The following is a 24,061-nucleotide window of genomic DNA, read 5'->3' on the forward strand; positions in this document are numbered from 1 at the left end:
TCAGAGAACATCAGCTATTTGCCAAGTTCAGCAAGTGTGAGTTTTGGTTGAAGTAAGTTGGATTCCTCGGACATGTTATATCCGGAGAAGAAATAGCTATAGACCCTACCAAGGTTGTCACTATGAAAAATTGGGAAGCACCCACGTCAGCTGGAGAGATCCGGAGTTTTCTTGGACTCGCAGGATACTACCGGAGGTTCATTGAGAATTTCTCGAAGATTGCAAAGCCCATGATGGAGTTGTTGAAGAAGGACACTAAGTTTAAATGGACTGAGGAATATGAGGCCAGTTTTCAGGAGTTGAAGAAACGCTTGGTTACAGCTCCAGTATTGATTCTTCCAGATCAACGCAAGGATTACCAGGTGTATTGCGACGCTTCTCGTCGAGTACTTGGAGCAGTGCTTATGTAGGAGGGAAGAGTTGTATCTTATGCTTCACGGCAGCTTAAACCCCATGAGTTGAATTATGCTACCTATGATTTGGAGTTAGCAGCCGTAGTGCATGCGTTGAAGACATGGAGACATTTTCTCATCGGAAACCATTGCGAGGTGTACATGGATCACAAGAGTTTGAAGTACATCTTCACGTAGAAGGAGTTGAATCTCAGGCAAAGGAGATGGTTGGAGCTCATCAAGGATTATGATATGAAGTTGCATTATCATCCCGAAAAGACTAACGTAGTAGCCGATGCGTTGAGCCGCAAGAGTCATGTCAATACACTCATGACCGAAGAGTTACCCAAGGAGTTAGCAGAGTATCATCGTGGGCTATGTTTGGAAATAGTTCCGAGGGGTTATGTAACAGCTTTGGAGATTCACTCTACTTTGATGGATAAGAACAGGGAAGCTCAGAAGACGTACAAGGAGATTGCTGAGATAAAAGAGAGGATGAGCAAAGGAAAAGCTATGGGATTTCATGAGGATGAGCACGATACCCTGTGGTTTGAAGACCGCGTATATGTGCCAAATGATCCGGAGATCAGGAAGTTGATTCTGCAAGAGGCCCATGATTCGCCGTATTCAATTCACCCAGGAAATACCAAGATGTATCTGGATTTGAAGGATAGTTTCTGGTGGGCCAGAATGAAGAAGGATATTGCGGAGTATGTAGCAGTTTGTGATGTATGTCAGAGAGTGAAGGCAGAACATCAGAAGCCAGCGGGATTGTTACAGTCATTGCCGATACCCGAATGGAAGTGGAATAAACTAGGCATGGACTTTATCACGGGATTGCCCAGGACTCATTCAGGCTATGACTTGATATGGGTTGTAGTCGATCGTTTGACGAAGGTAGCTCATTTCATCCCAGTGAAAACCACCTACACCAGTGCTAAGTTGGCAAAGATATACATAACCAGGATCGTATATCTGCATGGATTTCCGAGGACCATTGTATCAGATAGAGGAACCCAGTTTACCTCAAAGTTTTGGAATCGGTTGCATGAGACTTTGGGAACCAGGCTAGAGTTCAGTACAGCTTTTCACCTGCAGACGGATGGACACCCGAGAGAGTCAATCAGATTCTGGAGGACATGTTGTGAGATTGTGCGCTAGACTATGGATCTAGTTGGGACGACAACTTGCCTTACGCAGAGTTCTCTTACAACAACAGCTATCAAGACAGTTTGAAGATGGCCCCTTTCGAAGCTTTGTACGGAAGGAGGTGTAGGACACTGCTGTTGTGGGACGAAGTTGGAGACCGTTAGTTGTTTGGACCAGACTTGATGAAAGAGTCTGAAGAGAAGGTTAAACTGATACGCGATAGACTCAAAGTAGCCCAGTCCAGGCAGAAGAGCTATGCGGATTCTAAACGCAAGGAGACAGTTTATGAAGTCGGAGACAGAGTGTATCTTCGTGTATCACCACTTCGAGGAGTGAAGCGTTTTGGAGTTAAGGGAAAGTTAGCACCACGTTTTGTGGGACCATACAAGGTTTTGGAACGTATGGGAGAAGTTGCGTACAAGTTGGAATTGGCCGAAGGATTGTCAGGAGTTCACGATGTGTTCCACGTTTCTCAGTTGAAGAAGTGCCATGCAGAGATGGCTGATATTCCTCTGAGAGATACAGTGCCACTGGAAGCGATTCAGTTGGATAGTGATTGGACCTACGAGGAGAAACCAGTCAAGATTCTCGATTTTGCCAGCCGAGTCACACGCAGTAAGGTTATCAAGTTTTGTAAAGTTTAGTGGAGCCACCATACCGAGGAGGAAGCCACCTGTGAACGAGAGGAAGACATACGGAAGGATCACCCTCACCTATTTTCTAGCCAACCCGAATCTCGAGGGCGAGATTCATCTTAAGGGCGGTAGGTTTGTTACATCCCAAATTTCCAATTTGGAATGTTATGAATTAGATCATCATTGCATATCATATTTTATTGTATTTTGTCTAGATCCTAGAAATTCTACGCAACTCAAGGACCCACGGAGAGAGTTGGGGATTTCGTTATTTTCTTATTTGAGCTTTCTCAAATTTTGAAAAGAGGATCGTTTGATTTTAATTATTTTCTCTTCAAATATTTATTTTATGAAAATAAAACAGAGGGGATAAAATGACTTCCCCAAAGTCAAGAAATATTGGAGATTTAATATTAAAATCAAATAAGATTTTATTCGGAGTTTTTATCGCTATTTTATTTGAATTAGGAATAATATGCGTTTTTCAAAATTTGCATTAGAGGCCCAAATAAATGTTCACCTTGTCCGCTAGATTTTTAGAGGAAGGGGAAAATTTATTTCAGGATTTTTGGAGTCCATTTAGTATTTCTTTTCTTTGTTTTTCTAAGCAGAATTATTTTTTATTTTTAAAAAAGTCAACAGACCTAACCGGGCCGTGTCTGCCTGGAACACTAGCCTGGCCGACCCTTTAAAGCCGCGGAGGCCCGAGCCGCAGCACCCGAGCCCCCAAAACCCTAGCGTCGCCCGAGCCACCCCGCCGCCGCTGTCAGAACCGCGCCGCGTCGCCATCGCGAGCCGCCGTCGCACCGCCCGCGCCTCCCCGTAGCGCCGCCGCCGCCCCGGAGCCGCCGCCGCCCCGTTCCGCCACCCCGCCGCCGCCGGATCCCCTCGCCGCCGACGTCGCAAGCCGCCGGAGTCGCCGCCGACCTCGCCGGACTTCACCGAGGTAACTGCTGCCGCCGCCGGTTTTCTTTGGAAAACCGATCGTTTTTTCGAAACCCTAGATTTAGATCGGTTTTATTTTTTTTTCTGGTTTATTTATTTAGCGAACGCCCGTTCGTATGTTTGTTTTAACGGACGGTTTTCGCCCGTCAACCACAGACAGCGAACGTTCGTTTGTTAGCCTGTTCAGTAGTTTTCTTTTTTCAGGGTTTTTCCACGATTATTTTCGATCGCGATTTCTGCCATAATCTTTGTTCTAGTATAACTTTTCGCTCGTTTATCGGAATCAGTCGATTCAAGCGCCTAGATCTTCATCTCGAAGCCCTCTTTCTGTTTAACCAACTTAAACAAGATTTTGCTACTGTAAAATTTGACTTTAGTCCAGATTAGTAAACGGATCTTGTTTCTTTTGCAGTTTGAGATTTGTTGCTTCATTTGATTTGATTCTTTTTGCATACCGGAGTTCTTAAGTTGAACTTTCTGGTTAGATCTCTTATTTGAGTTTTACCTGTGCATCTAGTGAGTACTTATTGTATGCTTGTTTGTTTGCGATAGAGTACCCGGAGTGCGAAGCATGCTACTACGAGTCTCTAGGTTTCACGGATCATCAGCAAGGCAAGTAACACTTTGATCATACCTCTTTTCTACCCAGTTTTATGGCATTAGATCAATCCTCAAACAATTACATGATTAGGATCTGATTAAATTGTGGGTTTTGGGAAGTAGTTGAGGTAGTACCTATTCACCTGTTTATTTTCAAACCCTGGGAGTTACTTTTACGTTGCTATATCGCTATGCTATGCTCGTAGACGTGGATTGGGTTTGAGTGTATCCATGACAGATGTGAGTTATCTATTAATGTTTCAACTTAAGGTGGCAACTTAAATACACATCTGGGTGGATTGCTTGTGGGCACCCGGAGTACCCAGTGTTGTCCTAGGATATCCCGGAGGACCCATGTGATCATCCTATGGCCCGCCACCCAGGCTCAAAGGGATCATAAGATTATTCATGCTAGAAACTTCCGTGTGCAGCCACAAGCCATTATGGGCTCTGGCATAGTTGAGTAAGTTGCGTGAATCTCTCGAAGAGGTAGACTAGCAGATGTAGTGGGTTGTAGGTGGTACGGTCTATCCAGAGTAGAGAGTTAATGCTTCAGAAAGACTGTGTCTCGAATCTCCTACTATGGATGTATTCGAGTCTTGTGGGGAAAAGTGCGCAAACCTCTGCGGAGTGTATAAACTAATCATGGTTAGACGTGTCCCCGGTTATGGACATCTTGAGTATCTGGTTCTTGGATTATCACGATTGATCTCATCACTCTTAATATAATTTTATTTGGTTTAATGATGATGTTTAATTGGGATTGAGTTGGAGGAACCTTCTCAGTGTTTAACAACCACCATGATAGTTAAATAAATTTATTCCTTTGTTGTAGGGAAAAATTGGCTTTTCGCAAAAACATATTAACCATACAGCCTCCACCAGCCAAATATGCATGTAGCGACAACAATTATTTTGTTCATTATTCTCTTGTGTTACCTTGCCAGCATATTCCATGTGCTGACCCGTTTCGGGCTACAACGTTCATGTTGCAGACTTTTCAGGTGACGAGTAAGGAGCCATAGGTCGTTGTCTTTCACTCAGTGATGCCGTTGGAGTTGATGGACTCGCTTTATCTTCCAAGCCTTCCGCTGTTATCGATTTTAGATGGCCTTAAGCCATATTTATTGTATTGAGTTCTCTTTTGATACATTCGATGTAATAAGTGTGTGATTGCTACTCTGTTATAAATCCTCAAGTACTGTGCATGTTAGCATTACCGATCCAGGGATGACACTAATGCACAGAGATAAGACTGTTTGAGGTCTGGTCGCTACAAACACGTGCTTTTTGTATCACCTCGAAAGTTCCTATAATGTTGAAAGTCTCCTATAAAAACCTCATCAAGAAAATATATGGAGAGTAGTATTTGATATGTTGTCAAAACTGTTTTAAACCTAGTGGGAGAAATAAGTATAAAATAATACATCATTTAATAATCATTGTCTGTTGATAACTTATATGAGAAAAACTTTTGAAAAGATAGAAAACTCATAGGTGAGTTTAGAGATCAATGCATATGTCTTATATACTTCCTTTGAAAACTCCATCAGGGAAAATAGGAAGTATGATAGGTGATATTGTGAAGATATTGCCTCATTAAAACCATTATGATAAACTTTGAGAAAAACTCATAAAAAGAGAATAATACAATATGATGTGCCATTGAAAACTCCTTTAAAACCAAGTAGGAAAAAGAGAAAGTGATATAACATATGTGAACAAATGTATTTTTATTGTCTCACTAAAAAGATTTTATGGAAAATTCAAAAAGAAAAAGAGTAAAATGTATGTATAACATGATGATCATTAATGAGTTATTATTTGGAGTTTCCTCCTCCTTAACTATGCAAATCTCAAAGTTATGGCATACTAATTTCATGGACATAATTGTGGAGTGTAAAAGTTGGTAATGAGATATTACATAATCTATAAAAATATTAAACTATTTTATTTGCCAATTATCTCCTCATTTTCCAATATTTATGGGGATAAATAATTTATGATAATTTTTCTTTGTGATATCATTCATCATATAACCCATATGTATATCGGTGATACAAATGGTATTATTTACTAGATATTAATGTGTGATTCTGATAAATTATGGTCATGTGATTTTGAGTGTGGCCAATCATTTTGCTGACATTGAAGATCATTGTTGCAACATAGTCGATCGTCCCGACGTCTGACGAGAGAGTAGATGGCATCGTTGAACTTACCATGCTTGATGATTGTGGATAGTTGGAAAAGTGCAATAAAATTGCCATGATCAAAATAATAAAGTTGGCATTCCATTAAAAATCAATTATCATGATCTAGATAACTAAATTGACATGACTAAAAGTAGTTAGTTCTCTAAAATTTGAAACATGCCAAAAAAGGCACGAATGACCAATAAACATTTTGCAAAAAAGATGTCATGTATGATAGAACACAAATATCCTAGAAATTGCCATGTGAAATGAATTTATCATGGTTTATTAGAATTATTTGCGAGAGTATCTACAATTATTTGGCATGACAAAAAATATGCAACATTACGTGCAAAAGTAATATGACAGGGTATGTATGAAATGCTTGCCAACGTGCATAGAATTAATTTTACATGTTTACAAAGTACAAAAAGGGCACCTATAAAACATAAAAAATGAATTTCCATGGCATGTATGAATTATTTACAACGTCATTCTTGATCCAGCAAGTGAGGGATAAGAGGTAGATGAGATCTGAACCAACACGACGGCTTGGTGGTGGTGGTGGCAGAAAAACAGCGGCAGGGCTTAGCCAAGCGCTGGCGGAATGTGGAGGAGGAAAGAGGGGAGGGGGCGGTTAAGGGTGGAAGGGTGCTGCCCTCTACGCCTCCACACCTTTATATAGGCGTGGAAGGGGCTGGTGGCTTGCCCTCCAGGGGGGTCTTAGTGCGCCTAGACCAAGGGTGTGGGCCTTTTCACCACTACCCACGTCCATGTGGGTCCCCCATGTAGGTGGGACCCACTCCAAAATCTTCTAGAACCTTCCTGTAAAATACCCAAAATTCCGAACATTTTTCAGAATCCTGAATATGACTTCCCATATAAAAATCTTTACCTCTTGACCATTCGGGAACTCTTCGTGATGTCCTGGACTCCAAACTACTTTCGGACTCACCATATGATATCCCAATACTACCCTAACATTACTAAACATTAAGTGTGTGACCCTACGAGTTCGAGAACATGCATACATGACCGAGACACCTCTCCGGTCAATCATCAATCGCGGGACCTGGATGCCCATATTGACTCCTACATATTCAAGGAAGATCTATATCGATTTGAAACTTTGAACCACGATGTCAAGGATTCAGTTAACTCCATATACAATTCCCTTTGTCCGGTGATATGTTACTTGCCAGAGATTCGATCGTCGGTATCGCTATACCTAGTTCAATCTCGTTACCAGCAAGTCTCTTTACTCGTTCCGTAATACAAGAACCCCGTGACTAGTGATACGTCTCCGTCGTATCTACTTTTCCAAACACTTTTGCCCTTGTTTTGGACTCTAACTTGCATGATTTGAATAGAACTAACCCGGACTGATGCTGCTTTCAGCAGAATTGCCATGGTGTTATTTTTGTGCAGAAATAAAAGTTCTCGGAATGACCTGAAAATCAACGGAGATTATTTTTGGAATATATAAAAAATACTGGAAGAAGAATCCACGTCAGGGGGCCCACACCCTGTCCATGAGGGTGGGGGCGCGCCTACCCCCCTGGGCATGCCCCCCTGCCTCGTGGGGCCCCTGACGATCCACCGACCTCAACTCCAACTCCATATATTCGTGTTTGGGGAGAAAAAAATCAAAAGAGGGATTCATTGTGTTTTACGATACGGAGCCGCCGCCAAGCCCTAAACTCTCTCGGGAGGGCTGATCTGGAGTCCGTTCGGGGCTCCGGAGAGGGGAATCCGTCGCCATCGTCATCATCAACCTTCCTCCATCACCAATTTCATGATGCTCACCACCGTGCATGAGTAATTCCATCGTGCGCTTGCTGGACGGTGATGGGTTGGATGAGATTTATCATGTAATCGAGTTAGTTTTGTTAGGGTTTTATCCCTAGTATCCACTATGTTCTGAGATTGATGTTGCTATGACTTTGCTATGCTTAATGCTTGTCACTAGGGCCCAAGTGCCATGATTTCAGATCTGAACCTATTATGTTTTCATGAATATATGTGAGTTCTTGATCCTATCTTGCAAGTCTATAGTTACCTATTGTGTGTTATGATCCGTTAACCCCGAAGTGACAATAATCGGGATACTTACCGGTGATGACCATAGTTTGAGGAGTTCATGTATTCACTAAGTGTTAATTCTTTGGTCCGGTACTCTATTAAAAGGAGGCCTTAATATCCCTTAGTTTCCAATAGGACCCCGCTGCCACGGGAGGGTGGGACAAAAGATGTCATGCAAGTTCTTTTCCATAAGCACGTATGACTATATTCGGAATACATGCCTACATTACATTACTGAACTGGAGCTAGTTCTGTGTCACCCTATGTTATAACTATTGCATGATTGATCGCATCCGACATAATTCTCCATCACCGATCCAATGCCTATGAGCTTTTCCTATATTGTTCTTCGCTTATTTACTTTTCCGTTGCTAAGTTTCCAGGTGTGGTTGAATTGACAACTCAGCTACTAATACTTGAGAATATTCTTTGGCTCCCCTTGTGTCGAATCAATAAATTTGGGTTGAATACTCTACACTCGAAAACTGTTGCGATCCCCTATACTTGTGGGTTATCAAGACTATTTTCTGGCGTCGTTGTCGGAGAGCATAGCTCTATTCTTTGAGTCACTTGGGATTTATATCTGCTTATCACTATGAAGAACTTGAAAGATCAAAGAACCAAGATTTTTCCCTCAACTACGAGGGGAGGTAAGGAACTGCCATCTAGCTCTGCACTTGATTCACCTTCTGTTTTGAGTAAACATGCGACACCTACACATGCTATTGATTCTGATAGGTCGCATGTTATTGATTATGCCACTTCTGCTTTGCATGATACTTATGATGAAACTACTTCTATGCTTGATAATACTGTGCCACTAGGTGAATTTCTTGATGAACAACTTGCTAGGGCTAGAGAGAATGAAATTATTGAAACTGATAATATTGATGAAAGTGATGATGAAGACTCTCCCCCTAGATATGAATTGCCTATTGTTCCTGAGGGTTATGTTATGGATGAAGAAACTTCTGGAGACTTCTTAGCTTGCAATGATAGATCCGGTCTTAAGAAATTATTAGCTAAGCTTAAAGATATGTTTTTGAATGCTAGAATAAAATATGATCCTGCTTTTGCTATGTCACATATCTTTATTACTGATAAGGATTATGGTTTCTCTGTCGATCCTGAGTTAATTACTTTGGTTGAATCTGATCCTTTTTATGGCTATGAATCTGAAATTGTTCTGGCACATCTTACTAAATTAAATGATATAGCCACCCTATTCACTAATGATGAGAAAACTCGCTATTACTTTATCCTTAAGTTATTTCCATTCTCATTAAAGAGTGATGCTAAAACATGGTTTAATTCTCTTGATCCTGATTGTGTGCGTAGTCCCCAGGATATGATTTATTACTTCTCTGCTAAATATTACCCCGCTCATAAGAAATAAGCTGCTTTAAGGGAAATATATAATTTTGTGCAAATTGAAGAAGAGAGTCTCCCACAAGCTTGGGGGAGGCTTCTCCGATTACTTAATGCTTTGCCTGATCATCCTCTCATGAAAAATGAAATACTTGATATCTTTTATAATGGACTAACCGATGCTTCAAGAGATTACCTGGATAGTTGTGCTGGTTGTGTTTTCAGGGAAAGAACTGTTGATCAAGCTGAATTGTTATTGAATAATATGTTGACTAATGAAAACAATTGGACACTTCCTGAACCCTCCTAAGCCAACTCCGAAGGAAAGGGGTATTCTATTTCTCAGTCCTGAAGATATGCAAGAGGCGAAGAAATCTATGAAAGAAAAAGGTATTAAAGCTGAAGATGTTAAGAATTTACCACCTATTGAAGAAATACATGGTCTTGATAACCCGACACAGGTAGTAAAGGTAAATTCTCTCTATAGATTTGATAAATGTGAAATTCTTCCATTTACTAAGTTTGCTAGCCAATGTTTGGATGAGTTTGATGACTTTATGGTTAAACAAGAAAATTTCAATGCTTATGTTGGTAGACAATTGAAACACAATGCTGATATGCTTGAACACGAGTGATTATATGGCTAGTGTTAAAGGTGAACTTAAACTTATTAGTAAACATGCTTCTATGGTTACCACTCAAGTAGAACAAGTACTTAAAGCTCAGAATGATTTGCTCAATGAACTAAATAATAAGAAGAATGATAATGATGTTAGAGTTATGGCTAGAGGTGGTAAAATGACTCAGGAACCTTTGTATCCTGAGGGCCATCCTAAGAGAATTGAGCAAGATTCTCAGGAAACTAATGTTGATGCACCTAGTCCTTCTAAGAGGAAGAAAAAGAAAAATGATAGGACTTTGCATGCTTCTAGTGAACCTGTTGTTGACACACCTGAGAATTCCAATGATATTTCAATTTCTGATACTGAAACACAATCTGGTAACGAACATGAACCTAGTGTTAATGTTAATGATGATGTTCATGTTGATGCTCAACCTAACAATGATAATGATGTAGAGATTGAACCTGCTGTTGATCTTGATAACCCACAATCAAAGAATCAACATTATGATAAGAGAGACTTTGTTGCTAGGAAGCACGGTAAAGAAAAAGAACCATGGGTTCAGAAACCCATGCCTTTTCCTTCTAAACCATTCAAGAAAAAGGATGATGAGGATTTTGAGCGCCTTGCTGAAATGATTAGACCTATCTTTTTCCGTATGCGTTTGACTGATATGCTTAAAATGAATCCTTATGCTAAATATATGAAAGATATAGTTACTAATAAAATAAAGATACCGGAAGCTGAAATTTCCATCATGCTTGCTAATTACACTTTTAAGGGTGGAATACCAAAGAAACTTGGAGACCCAGGAGTCCCAACTATACCATGCTCCATTAAAAGAAACTATATTAAAACTGCTTTATGTGATCTTGGAGCCGGTGTTAGTGTTATGCCTCTCTCTTTATATTGTAGACTTGATTTGAATAAGTTGACACCTACTGAAATATATTTACAAATGGCTGATAAATCAACTGCTATACCTGTCGGTATTTGTGAGGATGTGCCTGTTGTGGTTGCAAATGTTACTATTTTAACGGACTTTGTTATTCTTGATATTCCCGAGGACGATAGTATGTCTATTATTCTTGTAAGACCCTTTTTGAATACTGCACGGGCTGTTATTGATTGCAATAAAGTAAATGTCACTTTTCATGTTAATGGTAATCAGCATACGGTACACTTTCCAAGGAAACAACCTTAAGTCCACAGTATCAATTCTATTGGAAAATTTTCAACAATTACTATTGGAGGTTTTGAATTTCCTCTTCCTACTGTCAAGAAGAAATATGATATTCTTATTGTTGGGGATGTTCATATCCCCGTTGAGGTAACCTAGTGTTATTCGAAAATTCTTCGGTTTCATGTTATTCGAAATGAGTTTGTTAACAAGACCTGATCAACCTTGTTAGTGGATTCCTTTTGATGAGCATGAGATGGATGAAGTTAGAAAGCACAACTCTCTGTACCATCTTTTTACTTTCTGTTATTTACATTAAATAAAGCAAAAATAGTATTTTTCTGTCTGTTTTCTGAATTATCCATGCAATAAAAAATACCCCGAAAATAAAAGTTCTCCAAATGCCCTAAAAATTAAATATGCTTTTTTCTAAAATATTTGAGAAAATCTGGCACTGAGAACACAGCAGGGGGAGCAGCCACGTGCCCACGAGGGTGGAGGGCGCGCGCCCTACCTCATGGACCCCACGTGGGTCCCCTCCACTTATTCCAGCCACCACACACTCCTTCTTCCTCCCAAAAAAATCACTAGCCAGCTCAAACCCGAGTTCTTGCTCATCTTGCTGCCATTTTTGATCTCCTTGCTCAAAGCTCCATTCACAAAACCGCTTTGGGGGATTGTTCTTTGGTATGTGACTCCTCTAATGGTTCAATTAGTTTTTGTTCTAGTGCTATATTTATTGCAAATTTTTGCTACTTAGATGACCCTGTTCTTGAGCTTGCATGTCAAATTTATGTGGTCAAAAATAGTTTTAATGCATGATATAACCTCTAGACACTTGTAGGAGTAGTTGCTATCAATTTTGTTGAGTTTGGTTCACTTTTATTTTAAGTTACTAAAAATTTTAGAAATTTTTCAGAGGAAGAAATATGTTTAGGAAAATGTACCAAGGTGGTTCCTCAAGGAAGCAAGGCCCAAGGCCCGCAATACGTGAGCCAGACAATGAACTACCAAGAGATCCTCAAGTGCGGCCTTATGAATGGCCGTCAGAGGACTTCATGGTTCGGGCAGGGATTAAGGAGGAATTTGAAGCATATGTGCGTAATGCCGATCTTGAGAGCTTCGTGGCAAATAAGTGCCGTCAGTACCTCTATTTAACCGATTCATTTGTGAGAAAGTTTAAATTTACATCATCATGCAATTCTCAAACTGTCCTATTTGATCTTTATGATAAATCTTATACCATGGACTTAGAAGATTTTAATATTGCTTGTACACTCCCATAGTGGGGTAATGTTAGTGAACCTAGCAAATCTGAATATAACGACTTTCTTACTAGTATAACTGTGGGGGAATCTAGGGAAATCGCGGAAGCTACCATAGGTACCATAGGGAGCATTCATTTTCCTGCTATACATTATTTTGCTCTCTTCATAGGTAGATGCATAAATGGCAAGGATGAGGCATGTCACATGTGTGTTCCTGATCTTAGTGTTCTCAAGAGCGCTTTATTAGGAGATAGACAATATAACTTGGGGCCATTGTTGCACGTAGGTTGCATAATAATAGTATTAATGGAGATTTCTTTCTTGGAATTTATGCAGCCCGTTTAGCTGATTTTCTTAAGATACCCATTCGTGGAGATGATATTGAGTTGCCTCCTGCTTATTTAGATTATAATGCCATGGTTCGTCACCAGTTTGTTGAGAGGAACAATCAGTCCCTCCAGTACCAACTAATCTTTGACAGACGACGCACCTATCACGCTGCTCTCCCTACTCCTACTTTCTTTGACTTTCAAGGAAAAGGGAGATATGTTATAACCAGGGAGGAGGCGGACGAGTACGAGAGGAGGGCAGAGGCAGCTCGCCTCCAAGCTGCAGCTCATCAGGGAATTGCCGCTGCATCTCAGTACGACCCCAGCTACAACTTTGATCCATGGTCATAGACCAACTTAGGCCAAAAGCCTAAGCTTGGGGAGTACATATTTCTCACCGACATTACATTCATGTTCACACACTCATGCCAATTATCGGTGCTCATACTTTTTCATTGTATCATCCATGCTAGTTTATTTTCTTTTTAATCTTCCTTCTTGTGTGTTTGAAAAACCTTAAGAAAAACCAAAAAATAGTTTCTTTTAGCTAGTTTACTTTCCATGCCTGTAGTAGTAATTAAAAAGAAAACCCAAAAAGATTTCTCGTTCTTCTTTTTCTTGTTGGGAGCTTTCCCGTGTAAATAGTTTTGTTTCTTTTCTTTCCTTTGGGGGTCGAGAGGAGAAGACCATGATGAAAATGTTGAGTGGCTCTCATATGCATTATTGTTGATCTAACAAGGAGCCCATATTACCTTGTCTTATCCCATGAATTGAATGCTTGCAGATTCCAGTTTAGTCCAATGCATGTGCACTATTATTATTATCCACACCGTTCGGTCGTGCAAGTGAAAGGCAATAATGATGATTATTTGATGGACTGACTGAGATGAGAAAAGCTGGTATGAACTCGACCTCTCTTGTTTTTGTAAATATGATTAGTTCATCATTACTGATTCAGCCTATTATGAGTGAAACATGTTTGCAATGACAATTAGAGATTATAGTTGCTTATGCCATGCTTAATTAGCTAGGAGTTTATAATGGTTTACCTTGCGTGCCAACATGCTATTAAAATGGTTGTGATGTGGTAGGATGGGATGGTATCCTCCTTTGAACGGTTCGAGTGGCTTGACTTGGCACATGTTCACGCATGTAGTTGAAACAAAATCAACATAGCCTCTACGATATTTATGTTCATGGTGAATTATATCCTACTCATGCTTGCATTAGGTGTTGATTAATTTTAATGCATATTCATGACTGTTGTCGCCCTCTAGCTGGTCGCTTCCCAGTCTTTTTCTGCCTTCACTTGTACTAAGCGGGAATACTGCTTGTGCATCCAATTCCATAAACCCCAAAGTTATTCCGTATGAGTCCACCATACCTTCCTATATATGGTATCTACCTACCGTTCCATGTAAATTTGTATGAGCCAAACTCTAAACCTTCAAATAAACATTCTGTTTTGTATGCTCGAATAGCTCATGTATCAGCTAGGGCTGTCTGTATCCTCCATGCTAGGCGGGTTATTCTCAAGAGGAGTGGACTCCGCTCCTCATTCACGAGAAAATGGCCGGGCACCAGGATGCCCAGTCCCATGCTCAAATCAAATCAAAATAATTGCAAACAAAACTCCCCCATGACTGTTGTTAGTTGGAGGCACCCGTTGTTTCGGGCAAGCCATGGATTGATGCTTGTTGGTGGTGGGGGAGTATAAACTTTACCATTCTGCTTGGGAACCGCCTATAATGTGTGTAGCATGGAAGATATCGAGATCTCTCGGTTGTTATGTTGACAATGAAAGTATACCGCTCAAAATATTATTCATATCTATTTCAAAATCTAGCTCTGGCACCTCTGCAAATTCCTGCTTCCCTCTACGAAGGGCTTATCCATTTACTTTTATGTTGAGTCATCATCCTCTTGTTAAAAAGCATCGGTTGGAGAGCACGGCTGTCATTTGCATGTATTACTGTTAGTTTACATTGAGTATGACTTGACTGGATCTCTTTTACCATGAATTACAATGTCTAGTCAGTCCTTGATCTTTAAAGGTGCTCTGCATTTATGCTTTGCGGTCTCTGAAAGGGCTAGCGAGATACCATCTTGTTATATCGTATTATGATTGTTTTGAGAAAGTGTTGTCATCCGAGATTTATTATTATTGCTCGCTAGTTGATTATGCCATTGATATGAGTAAACATGAGACCTAAATGTTATTGTGAATATGGTTAGTTCATAATCTTTGTTGAAAACTTGAATGTTGGCTTTACATATTTACAACAACAAGAGCAAACATAGTTTGTAAAAGTTTTTTCTTTATCACTTTCAGTTTATCAACTGAATTGCTTGAGGAAAAACAAAGGTTTAAGCTTGGGGGAGTTGCTACATCTCCGTCATATATACTTTTCCAAACACTTTTGCCCTTATTTTGGACTCTAACTTGCATGATTTGAATGGAACTAACTCGGACTGACGCTGTTTTCAGCAGAATTGCCATGGTGTTATTTTTGTGCAGAAATAAAAGTTCCAGGAATGACCTGAAAATCAAGGGATATTGTTTTTGGAATATATAAAAATACTAGAAGAAGAATCCACGTCAGGGGGCCCACACCCTGTCCACGAGGGTGGGGGCGCGCCTACCCCCTGGGCGCGCCCCCTGCCTCGTGGCCCCCCTGACGCTCCACCGACCTCAACTCCAACTCCATATATTCGTGTTCGGGGAGAAAAAAATCAAAAAGAGGGATTCATCGCGTTTTACGATACGAAGCCGTCACCAAGCCCTAAACTCTCTCGGGGGGCTGATCTGGAGTCCGTTCGGGGCTCCGAAGAGGGGAATCCATCGCCATCGTCATCATCAACCTTCCTCCATCACCAATTTCATGATGCTCACCGCCGTGCGTGAGTAATTCCATCATGGGCTTGCTGGATGGTGATGGGTTGGATGAGATTTATCATGTAATCGAGTTAGTTTTTTAGGGTTTGATCCCTAGTATCCACTATGTTTTGAGATTGATGTTGCTATGACTTTGCTATGCTTAATGCTTTTCACTAGGGCCCGAGTGCCATGATTTCAAATTTGAACCTATTATGTTTTCATGAATATATGTGAGTTATTGATCCTATCTTGCAAGTCTATAGTTACCTATTATGTGTTATGATCCGTTAACCCCAACGTGACAATAATCGGGATACTTACCGGTGATGACCGTAGTTTGAGGAGTTCATGTATTCACTAAGTGTTAATGCTTTGGTCACGTACTCTATTAAAAGGAGACCTTAATATCCCTTAGTTTCGAATAGGACCCCGCTGCCACGGGAGGTTAGGACAAAATATGTCATGCAAGTTCTTTTCCATAAGCACGTATGACTATATTCGGAATACATGCCTACATTACATTGATGAACTGGAGCTAGTTCTGTGTCACCCTATGTTATAACTATTGCATGATTGATCGCATTCGACATAATTCTCCATCACCGATCCAATGCCTACGAGCTTTTTCTATATTGTTCTTCGCTTATTTAGTTTTCCATTGCTACTGTTACAATCACTATAAAACCAAAAATATTACTTTTGCTACCGTTACCACTACTATCATATTACTTTGCTACTAAACACTTTGCTGCAGATATTAAGTTTCCAGGTGTGGTTGAATTGACAACTCAACTACTAATACTTGAGAATATTCTTTGGCTCCCCTTGTGTTGAATCTATAAATTTGGGTTGAATACTCTACCCTCGAAAACTGTTGCGATCCCCTATACTTGTGGGTTATCAACTAGACTCATTGGTCACATGCTTGCAAACTTCTTATGATGTTATATTACCGAGAGAGCATAGAGATATCTCTCTGTCACACGGAGTTAAAAATCACAGGCTCGATCCATGCAACCCAACAAATACCTTTGAAGATTCCTGAATAACACCTTTATGATCACCTAGTTACGAGGTGACGTTTGATTACCCACAAAGCATTCTTCCGGTGTTAGGGAGTGGCACAATCTCATGGTGTAAGAAACACATACTTGACATGAAGAAAGTTGTAGCAGTTAAACTAAGTGATACGATCTAATGCTAAGCTTACGGTTGGGTCTGTCCATCACATTATTCTCCTAATGATGTGATCTCGTTATGAAATGACAACTCATGTCTACGGTTAGCTAACCTTAACCATCTTTGATCAACGAGCTAGTCTAGTAGAGGCTCACTAGGGACACGATGTTGTTTATGTATCCACACATGTATTTAAGTTTCCGGTTAATATAATTCTAGCATGGATAATAAACATTTACCATGAATAAGGAAATAAGATAATAACATCTTTATTATTGCCTCTAGGGCATATTTCCAACAGCTTCGTCGGTGTGTCACCAACATTCCTCGACCATCTCACTGCCCTCCACTTGATGCACATCTGCAAGTTCCATTACATCGTGGTACTCCAGCTGACAAGCTCCACGTGCCATCATTGTCATAACCGCGGCGTCGACTGCTCTCGGTGGAGACACGGATGACAAACGAGCCAAGGACACGAGGACGAGGTTGAGGCTGGGGCATGCGAGTCTGATTTCTTTCCTTTGGCATCTTTTTTTGTGCAAGGAAGTCACCCTGACTTCGCTTCTTAGAGCCACTCCAACACGCCAACCCAAACTATCTACGCATGTTCGTTTGGGTCAAAACAGACACAAAAGGTGCCCAATGCGTCGATGCAAATGGACCAGCGTCCGCTTTTTGTCTGCGTGCGACCCATTTCATGCCCAAATTTGGGTCGTGCTTGTGTCGGCGCGGACAAGCAGTGGACGCATGTGATGCCCGCCCTTGTCCCCCTGGCCCGCAAGTCGGTGGCACATTGGCCATTTTCCCTTCCTCCCATCGACCAACACACACCCTACAACCTCCCCTCGCCGCCGCCGCCCAGTTCCGGTGCCCAGGCCAGCCGCCCGTACCTAGATACCTCCCCCAAGAACACGTCACCCCTCAACGGCCCCATACTCTCGCGTTTGGTGGACTGTTTTCGCCGCCATCACAGGACTCTAGCGTTGACGACACCCCGCCGCCTCCCCTTGCCGGTAGCACCGCCTTGCGCGTCTACCTCGCTCTTCGGACACCGCCACAACGCCTCCATGTCGACATGCCTGCTACCTGGTCATAGAGAGGCGCGAGGCTCTTCACCGGCCGGCTTCTCCCACCATGCCCGGAAGGTACAAATGGACTCCAGCGACGAGTAACTTTTCAACAATTTCATTTGCAATTCGGGTGATTCTTCATCCGACGATGAGGACATTGTTGTTGTTTCTTTGGCCATCCATGACCACATTAGTAGGAAGTGGATGATGTTTAGGGGCTTGATCCCGGGGCATACTCCAGCGCTAAATCGCAACAGAGAGAGCGACCATTGCCTACTCTGGCAGGACTATTTCGAGTCCGCTGATCCACTTTTCAAACACAACCTATTCCGACGCCACTTTCGGATGGCTAGACATGTGTCCAATCGTATCCGGGAGGGGGTGGTGGCATACGATAAGCATTTCTAGTGCAAGGAGGATGCCCTTGGAAAGGTTGACTTCTGCTCTGATCAGAAATGCAGTGCAGCTATTCGGATGCTTGCATATGGAATACCCAGTGATCTTATTGATGAGTACGTCGGCATGAGCAAGTCCACGTGCCTAGAATGCATGTATAGGTTCTGCAAGGCTGTGGTAGCAGTGTTTGGTCCGGAGTACTTGAGAGAGGCAGCTGCTGTAGATACAACTCGGTTGTTGGTGATCAATGGCAGTAGGGGCTTTCCGGGGATCCTTGGTAGCATAGATTGTATGCACTTGAAGTGAAAGAACTGCCCTTTTGCTTGGCAAGGACAATATAGGGTCCGTGTGAAAGCTTGCACTGTCATACTTGAGACTGTGGCTCCACAATATCTTTGGATTTAGCACTCCTTCGGCATGGCTGGCTCTCACAATGAAATCAACGTGCTTCATCGCTCTCCTGTGTTCGCAAGGCCTGCAGAAGGCAACTGACTAGAGGTCAATGTTGAGATCAATGGCCACCATTACAACAAAGGATACTACCTAGCTAATGGTATCTATCCTCAGTGGACTACTCTTGTGAAGACACAAGACAATCCCCAGCTCTATAGGAGAGAAGAGGAAGAGATTTTCCCAAGCACAAAAGAGTGCTAGAAAGGATGTGAAGCGTGCTTTTGGTGTTCTTCAATCTCGATGGGGCATCGTTTGGTATCCTGCTAGAACTTGGAGCACCAAAAGTTGTGTGAGGTGATAACTACTTGTGTGATCATGCACAACATGATCGTAGAGGATGAGCGTCTGGATGAAATCTACGGCCAAGTGTTCCAATTACAGGGTGAAAATGTTGTGTCTGAGGATGAAGGAGCGGCAACGTTGCACCGTTCACCGACTTTGATCATCAAATGAGTGATTCGAAATCTCACATTCAACTACAAGATGATTTGGTTGAGTATACGTAGGCTCATGCTGGCAACCAATAGATGTTTCGGCCTTTTTTCTATGTCAAATGTATTTGTGACAATTTAAATTTTATTTGACCTGTAAACTATGAGATATTATTTGGTCGTGAAACTATGAGATATTTGTATTTGTTTGAGTTATGTGAATTTTGGGCAATTGTTTTCATATGTACGTACAAAAAGGAAAAAAATAATCGCATGTCGGTCTACGTGTCGGGCGCATAGCCAACCCAGTCACGGAAAGGAGCAGACACACCGACACAAAAGATCAAAAGCGGACCAAATCTCAAGTTGGAGTTGCTCTTAGGCCCTGTTTGTTTGGACTTTTGCTTCTGCCTTTACAGCTTATCCATCTTGATCAAAAAGCCATAAAAACTCCTAAATAGGTGCTCTTGGGGCTTTTATGGTTTTTGAAGTTAAATATTGTTATATTGATTCATTAAAAGCCATAAAAGTTCTAAAAACACCTATGTAGAAGCTTTTATGACTTTTTGGTCAAAGTGAAAAACCTGTAAAGGTAGAAGCAAAAGCCCAAACAAACAGGCTCTTAGTGTTGGCGAGCCTATGCTTTTTAGGACCAGTTCTTTTGCTGGCTTGTAAAATAAGCTCGAATAAGTTGCCCTATTATTCTAGAAGCCCAACCAAATTTATTTTTTAGAAGCCTATTAATTAAGACTGGATTAGTGGGCTTTAGAACAATATAAGCTGGAATAAGTTGCCCTGACGTTTTTTGATGACAAATTCAGTTACGTGAGAATGACAACTTTAGTTTTTTTTTGACAATTTTAGTTATAGAAAACGTCAGGACCGCGATAATTCGTACCACGTCGTGTGGTACTTATCATTTGGAAAATATTTTTGATTATTCTGTAGGAAAAAAGCCATCAAAAGAACTGTCCTTATTCTGCTCCTCTCCTTTGTTGTAGCGGCGTGTGCTCCTGGCTTTGCACTCTCCAGCGGGGACTGGGGAAGGTAAAACACTAGTGACAACTGACCAGTGCGAAACCGTCGGCGACATGCGCGCGCGGCTGGCGAGGACGATTGAGAAGAAGCCGAGGATTGTCATAGTGGGCGCGGGCATAGCCGGACTCTCGGCGGCGCAGCAGCTATGCGGCGCGGGCCGGGACAAGTTCGAGGTGGTGGTGGTGGAGGCTGGTTGCCGCACTGGCGGCCGGGTATTCACGTCCGAGTTCGCCGGCCATCGTCTCGAGATGGGCGCTACGTGGGTGCAGGGCATCGTCGGGAGCCCCGTGTACGCGCTGGCCCGTGAAGCAGGCGCGCTCCGGCAGGAGGCCGCGGACCTCCCTTACGAGCGCATGGACGGGTTCCCTGACAGCGTCCTGACTGTCGCCGAGGGCGGCGACCTCGTCGACGCGGACACGGTGGCCAAGCCGATCGAGGAGCTGTACAGGGGCATGATGGAGGCCGCGCGTGCCGGTGAGGCTGTCGGCGGAGGGGGTGTGGAGGAGTACCTGCGCCGGGGGCTGCGAGCGTACCAGGCGGCACGCCCGGGCGGGAGCAAGGAGCAGGAGGAGATCGAGGAGGCGCTGATCGGCATGCACATCAACCGGGAGCGCACGGACACCTCCGCCGACGACCTCGGCGACCTTGACCTCGTGGCCGAGGGCGAGTACCGCGACTTCCCCGGCGACCACGTCACGATCCCCGGTGGGTACACCCGCGTCGTGGAGCACCTCGTCGCCGCGCTCCCGCCCGGCACCTGCCGCCTCGGCCTCCGCCTCCGTCGTCTCGACTGGGGCGAAACCGCCGTGCGCCTCCACTTCGCCGATGAGGCGACGACGACGCTCACCGCCGATCACGTCATCCTCACGGTCTCGCTCGGCGTCCTAAAAGCGAGCATCGGCAAAGACGTGTCCGCTACGGCTACAGGCGCAATCGCCTTCGACCCGCCGCTCCCACAGTTCAAGCGTGACGCCGTCGCGCGGCTGGGATTCGGTGTCGTGGACAAGCTGTTCATCGAGCTGGAGGCCGTGGAGACGCCGGAGCCGGACGGCGGCGACGAGCAGCTAGCCAGGGCGGCCTCGCCGGCTTTCCCGTTCCTGCACATGGCCTTCGTCGGAGACGTGGCGAAGATCCCGTGGTGGATGCGCGGCACCGAGTCAGTCTGCCCCGTCCACGCGGCCTCCACCGTGGCGCTCGCATGGTTCGCCGGGCGGGAGGCCGCGCACCTCGAGTCGCTCCCCGACGACGAGGTCATCCGCGCGGTCCACTCCACGTTGGAATCGTTCCTCCCGGCCCCACCTCGCCGCTGCGGCGGGGCCGGCGCGGGGGCGACCCCACGGTGGAGGGTGAAGAGAATCAAGAGGAGCGGGTGGGCGACGGACCCGCTGTTCCTCGGGTCCTACAGCTACGTCGCCGTCGGGTCAAGCGGCGAGGATCTCGATCGGATGGCAGAGCCGCTCCCACGCGGACAGGAGGCCGGTCGGACGCCGCTACGCGTGCTGTTCGCGGGCGAGGCGACGCACCGGACGCACTACTCGACGACGCACGCGGCCTACCTGAGCGGCGTACGGGAGGCCGACCAGCTGCTGCAGCACTACCGCTGAGATTTGTTTTGGATTTTTCCCTAGACGGCGACCCGCGATCCGATCGTTCGACTCGATCGAGCCCTGTACCCGTGGAAGGTAGCTAGGCTAAGTTATTGTTCGTATGTCGCTCTATTAATATAGTACTATAATGATATGAAAATACGGAGGATTTGATATATTTGCATCAGGTAATTCACCTACTGTTTTTCTGTCTTTTTGGAGATGAGGTTGTGGTGGTGCCTTGAGCTCTTCAGTTCTTCCGTGAGCAAGTGACAACATTCTCTGTACTTCCTTTCTTGCTTGCTTTCTCTTTGCTACTTGTCCTCTTTTTTATTGTTCATTTTATCACGATTATTGATTGTTCATCTTTGCTAGTGGCTGTGTTTCGTGTCGGCTTATCAGAGCAGCTAACAGCCGACCATCTCAAATCCGTCTCAAACATCCGGGCGGATCGTCCGGTCATTGACAGATTCTAAAAATTTGATCCAGACGGGCTCCTTAAACGGGTCTTAAACGCCCGGACTGACCGGCGCCCCTTATATCCAGTTCAAATATGAAGCGGGTATGGGGTCGCTCGGGCGCGTCCGCCACATGGACTCGACAACCCTACCCCACCATAATTCGCATCAAATCCACCAAACTCTTCCTCTTCCTCCCGCCTCCCTCCTATCTTTCCCGCGCCCGAGCCCTCGCCGTCTGCCACCCTTACTCCCCATCCTCATCACCGATTCTCATCCGCCGTCCTAGATGTCGTCCAGCCCGACCCTGACCGCCGCGACGGAGACTGTGTCCGCCTCGTCCGTCGACGTCCCTTCCACGGCTCCGTCGTGCAAGGCAGAGAATATCGCCCGGAAGATGCGGCGACGCCGGCACGAGAGAGGGAAGCGGCGGCGGCGGTGTCACAAAGAAGTGCGGACATGGACAAGCAGATGTCCCCCTGCCGCGCCCGGAACCCCGCACCCCATCCATCCGTCCGCCGCCGTGGATTGCGCGGTCGGACCACGTTGGGACAGAGGAGGATCTGACAGCCGGTTGGGACATTGCGGAGAGCTTTCCGCCCACGCAGATGCCGGTGATGAACGTATGCCACTCGCCACAACTCGTTGGGGCGCGGATGAGCACGAGCACCGGTGGCGCCCGGGCTGCCCATGACATGTTCGACGGAATGACACAGCAAGAGTGGTATGCTATTATTGCTCCTGTCCAATCAAAGTTGCATCTAGCATGTTCAATGTTTTGCATAGACCGCTAGTTCATTTCGGACATGACAAATGCTTGCAAACCATGATCATCTACGAGGCATTCATGTCAAACATAATCAATGACAATGAAGGTCCGACCCAAATGGAGTACGAATTGGGGGGCACCGCATTGGGGGGACATCGCATTTGAAGTTGGGACAACATCTGATCCCAATCCGAGCAAGAAGAAGAAGGGGAAGACGACGAAGGCAAGAGGTCCGGCATTCTCAACTTTTGAAGACATCTTGTTGGTCAAAGCTTGGTTGGCCACAACAATCGATCCAATATGCGGCACCAATCAAAAGAGGAACAAGTATTGGGAGAAGATTTGGAAGGAGTATCACGAACAAACGGAATATGTGGAGCCGCATCCCATCGTGACCAACCGCAATGTGGCATCTCTCCAACATTGACGGGGGATCATCCAAGAGGAAGTGAACAAGTACGTCGACTACTACTCACAAGTGACCACACGCCCTCAAAGTGGGATGGGAGTGGCAACTCATGTAAGCTCAATTGCTTCATCTTGTCATCATTTGCATATGCTTCTTGTGTTTGCATTCTCCTACTCATACATATCTTGTTTGCTAGATGGCGGTGGTGGCCACTTTGTATCACGAGATGGAGAAGAATCCATTTGCTTTTAGCCATTGTTGGATCATATTGAATGGAGTGCCAAATGGACACAACTTGTGGCCGATCTCAAGGCCGGCAAGAAGAGGAATGATGGCTCAATGTCCCACCAATCAATTGGGTTGGACGGTGAAGAGGACAATATTTTCATCGAGAATGGAAGATACACCATGCCAAAGGATAACCGGCAAGCCATGGGAAACAAGTGGGAGAAGGCAATGGCCTCCCATGACGGCGCAGCTACAAAAATGTCCTCCACATGGACGGGCATTTTTTCGGCAAGGGAGAACAAGAAAGAGGAGAGGTACAAACTCATGTTGGATGCAAAAGGAGAGGATGGATTTGGACCGGAAGAGGACGAAGAAGAAGCTAGAAATTGAGAGGGAG

General features: G+C 44.1%; 1 protein-coding gene across 1 annotated transcript; it reads left to right on the plus strand.

Annotated features, from left to right (window-relative positions):
- The first annotated feature begins 20,157 nt into the window (after nucleotides 1-20,157).
- Nucleotides 20,158-22,174, plus strand: PAO5 (polyamine oxidase 5). The gene has a single exon (XM_048708087.2). It carries the CDS (start codon nucleotides 20,268-20,270, stop codon nucleotides 21,816-21,818), a length of 1,551 nt encoding a protein of 516 aa, XP_048564044.2. The 5' UTR covers nucleotides 20,158-20,267; the 3' UTR covers nucleotides 21,819-22,174.
- The last annotated feature ends 1,887 nt before the right edge of the window (nucleotides 22,175-24,061 follow it).

Source organism: Triticum urartu, chromosome 3A (assembly GCF_056163025.1).
Source record: "Triticum urartu cultivar PI428250 chromosome 3A, HENAU_Tu73, whole genome shotgun sequence".
In the NCBI taxonomy this organism is placed as follows: Eukaryota; Viridiplantae; Streptophyta; class Magnoliopsida; order Poales; family Poaceae; genus Triticum; species Triticum urartu.

What these genes read in the sequence shown, in the direction of transcription:
- PAO5 (XM_048708087.2), top strand. Translation starts at nt 20,268, where the DNA reads ATGCGCGCGCGGCTGGCGAGGACGATTGAGAAGAAGCCGAGGATTGTC.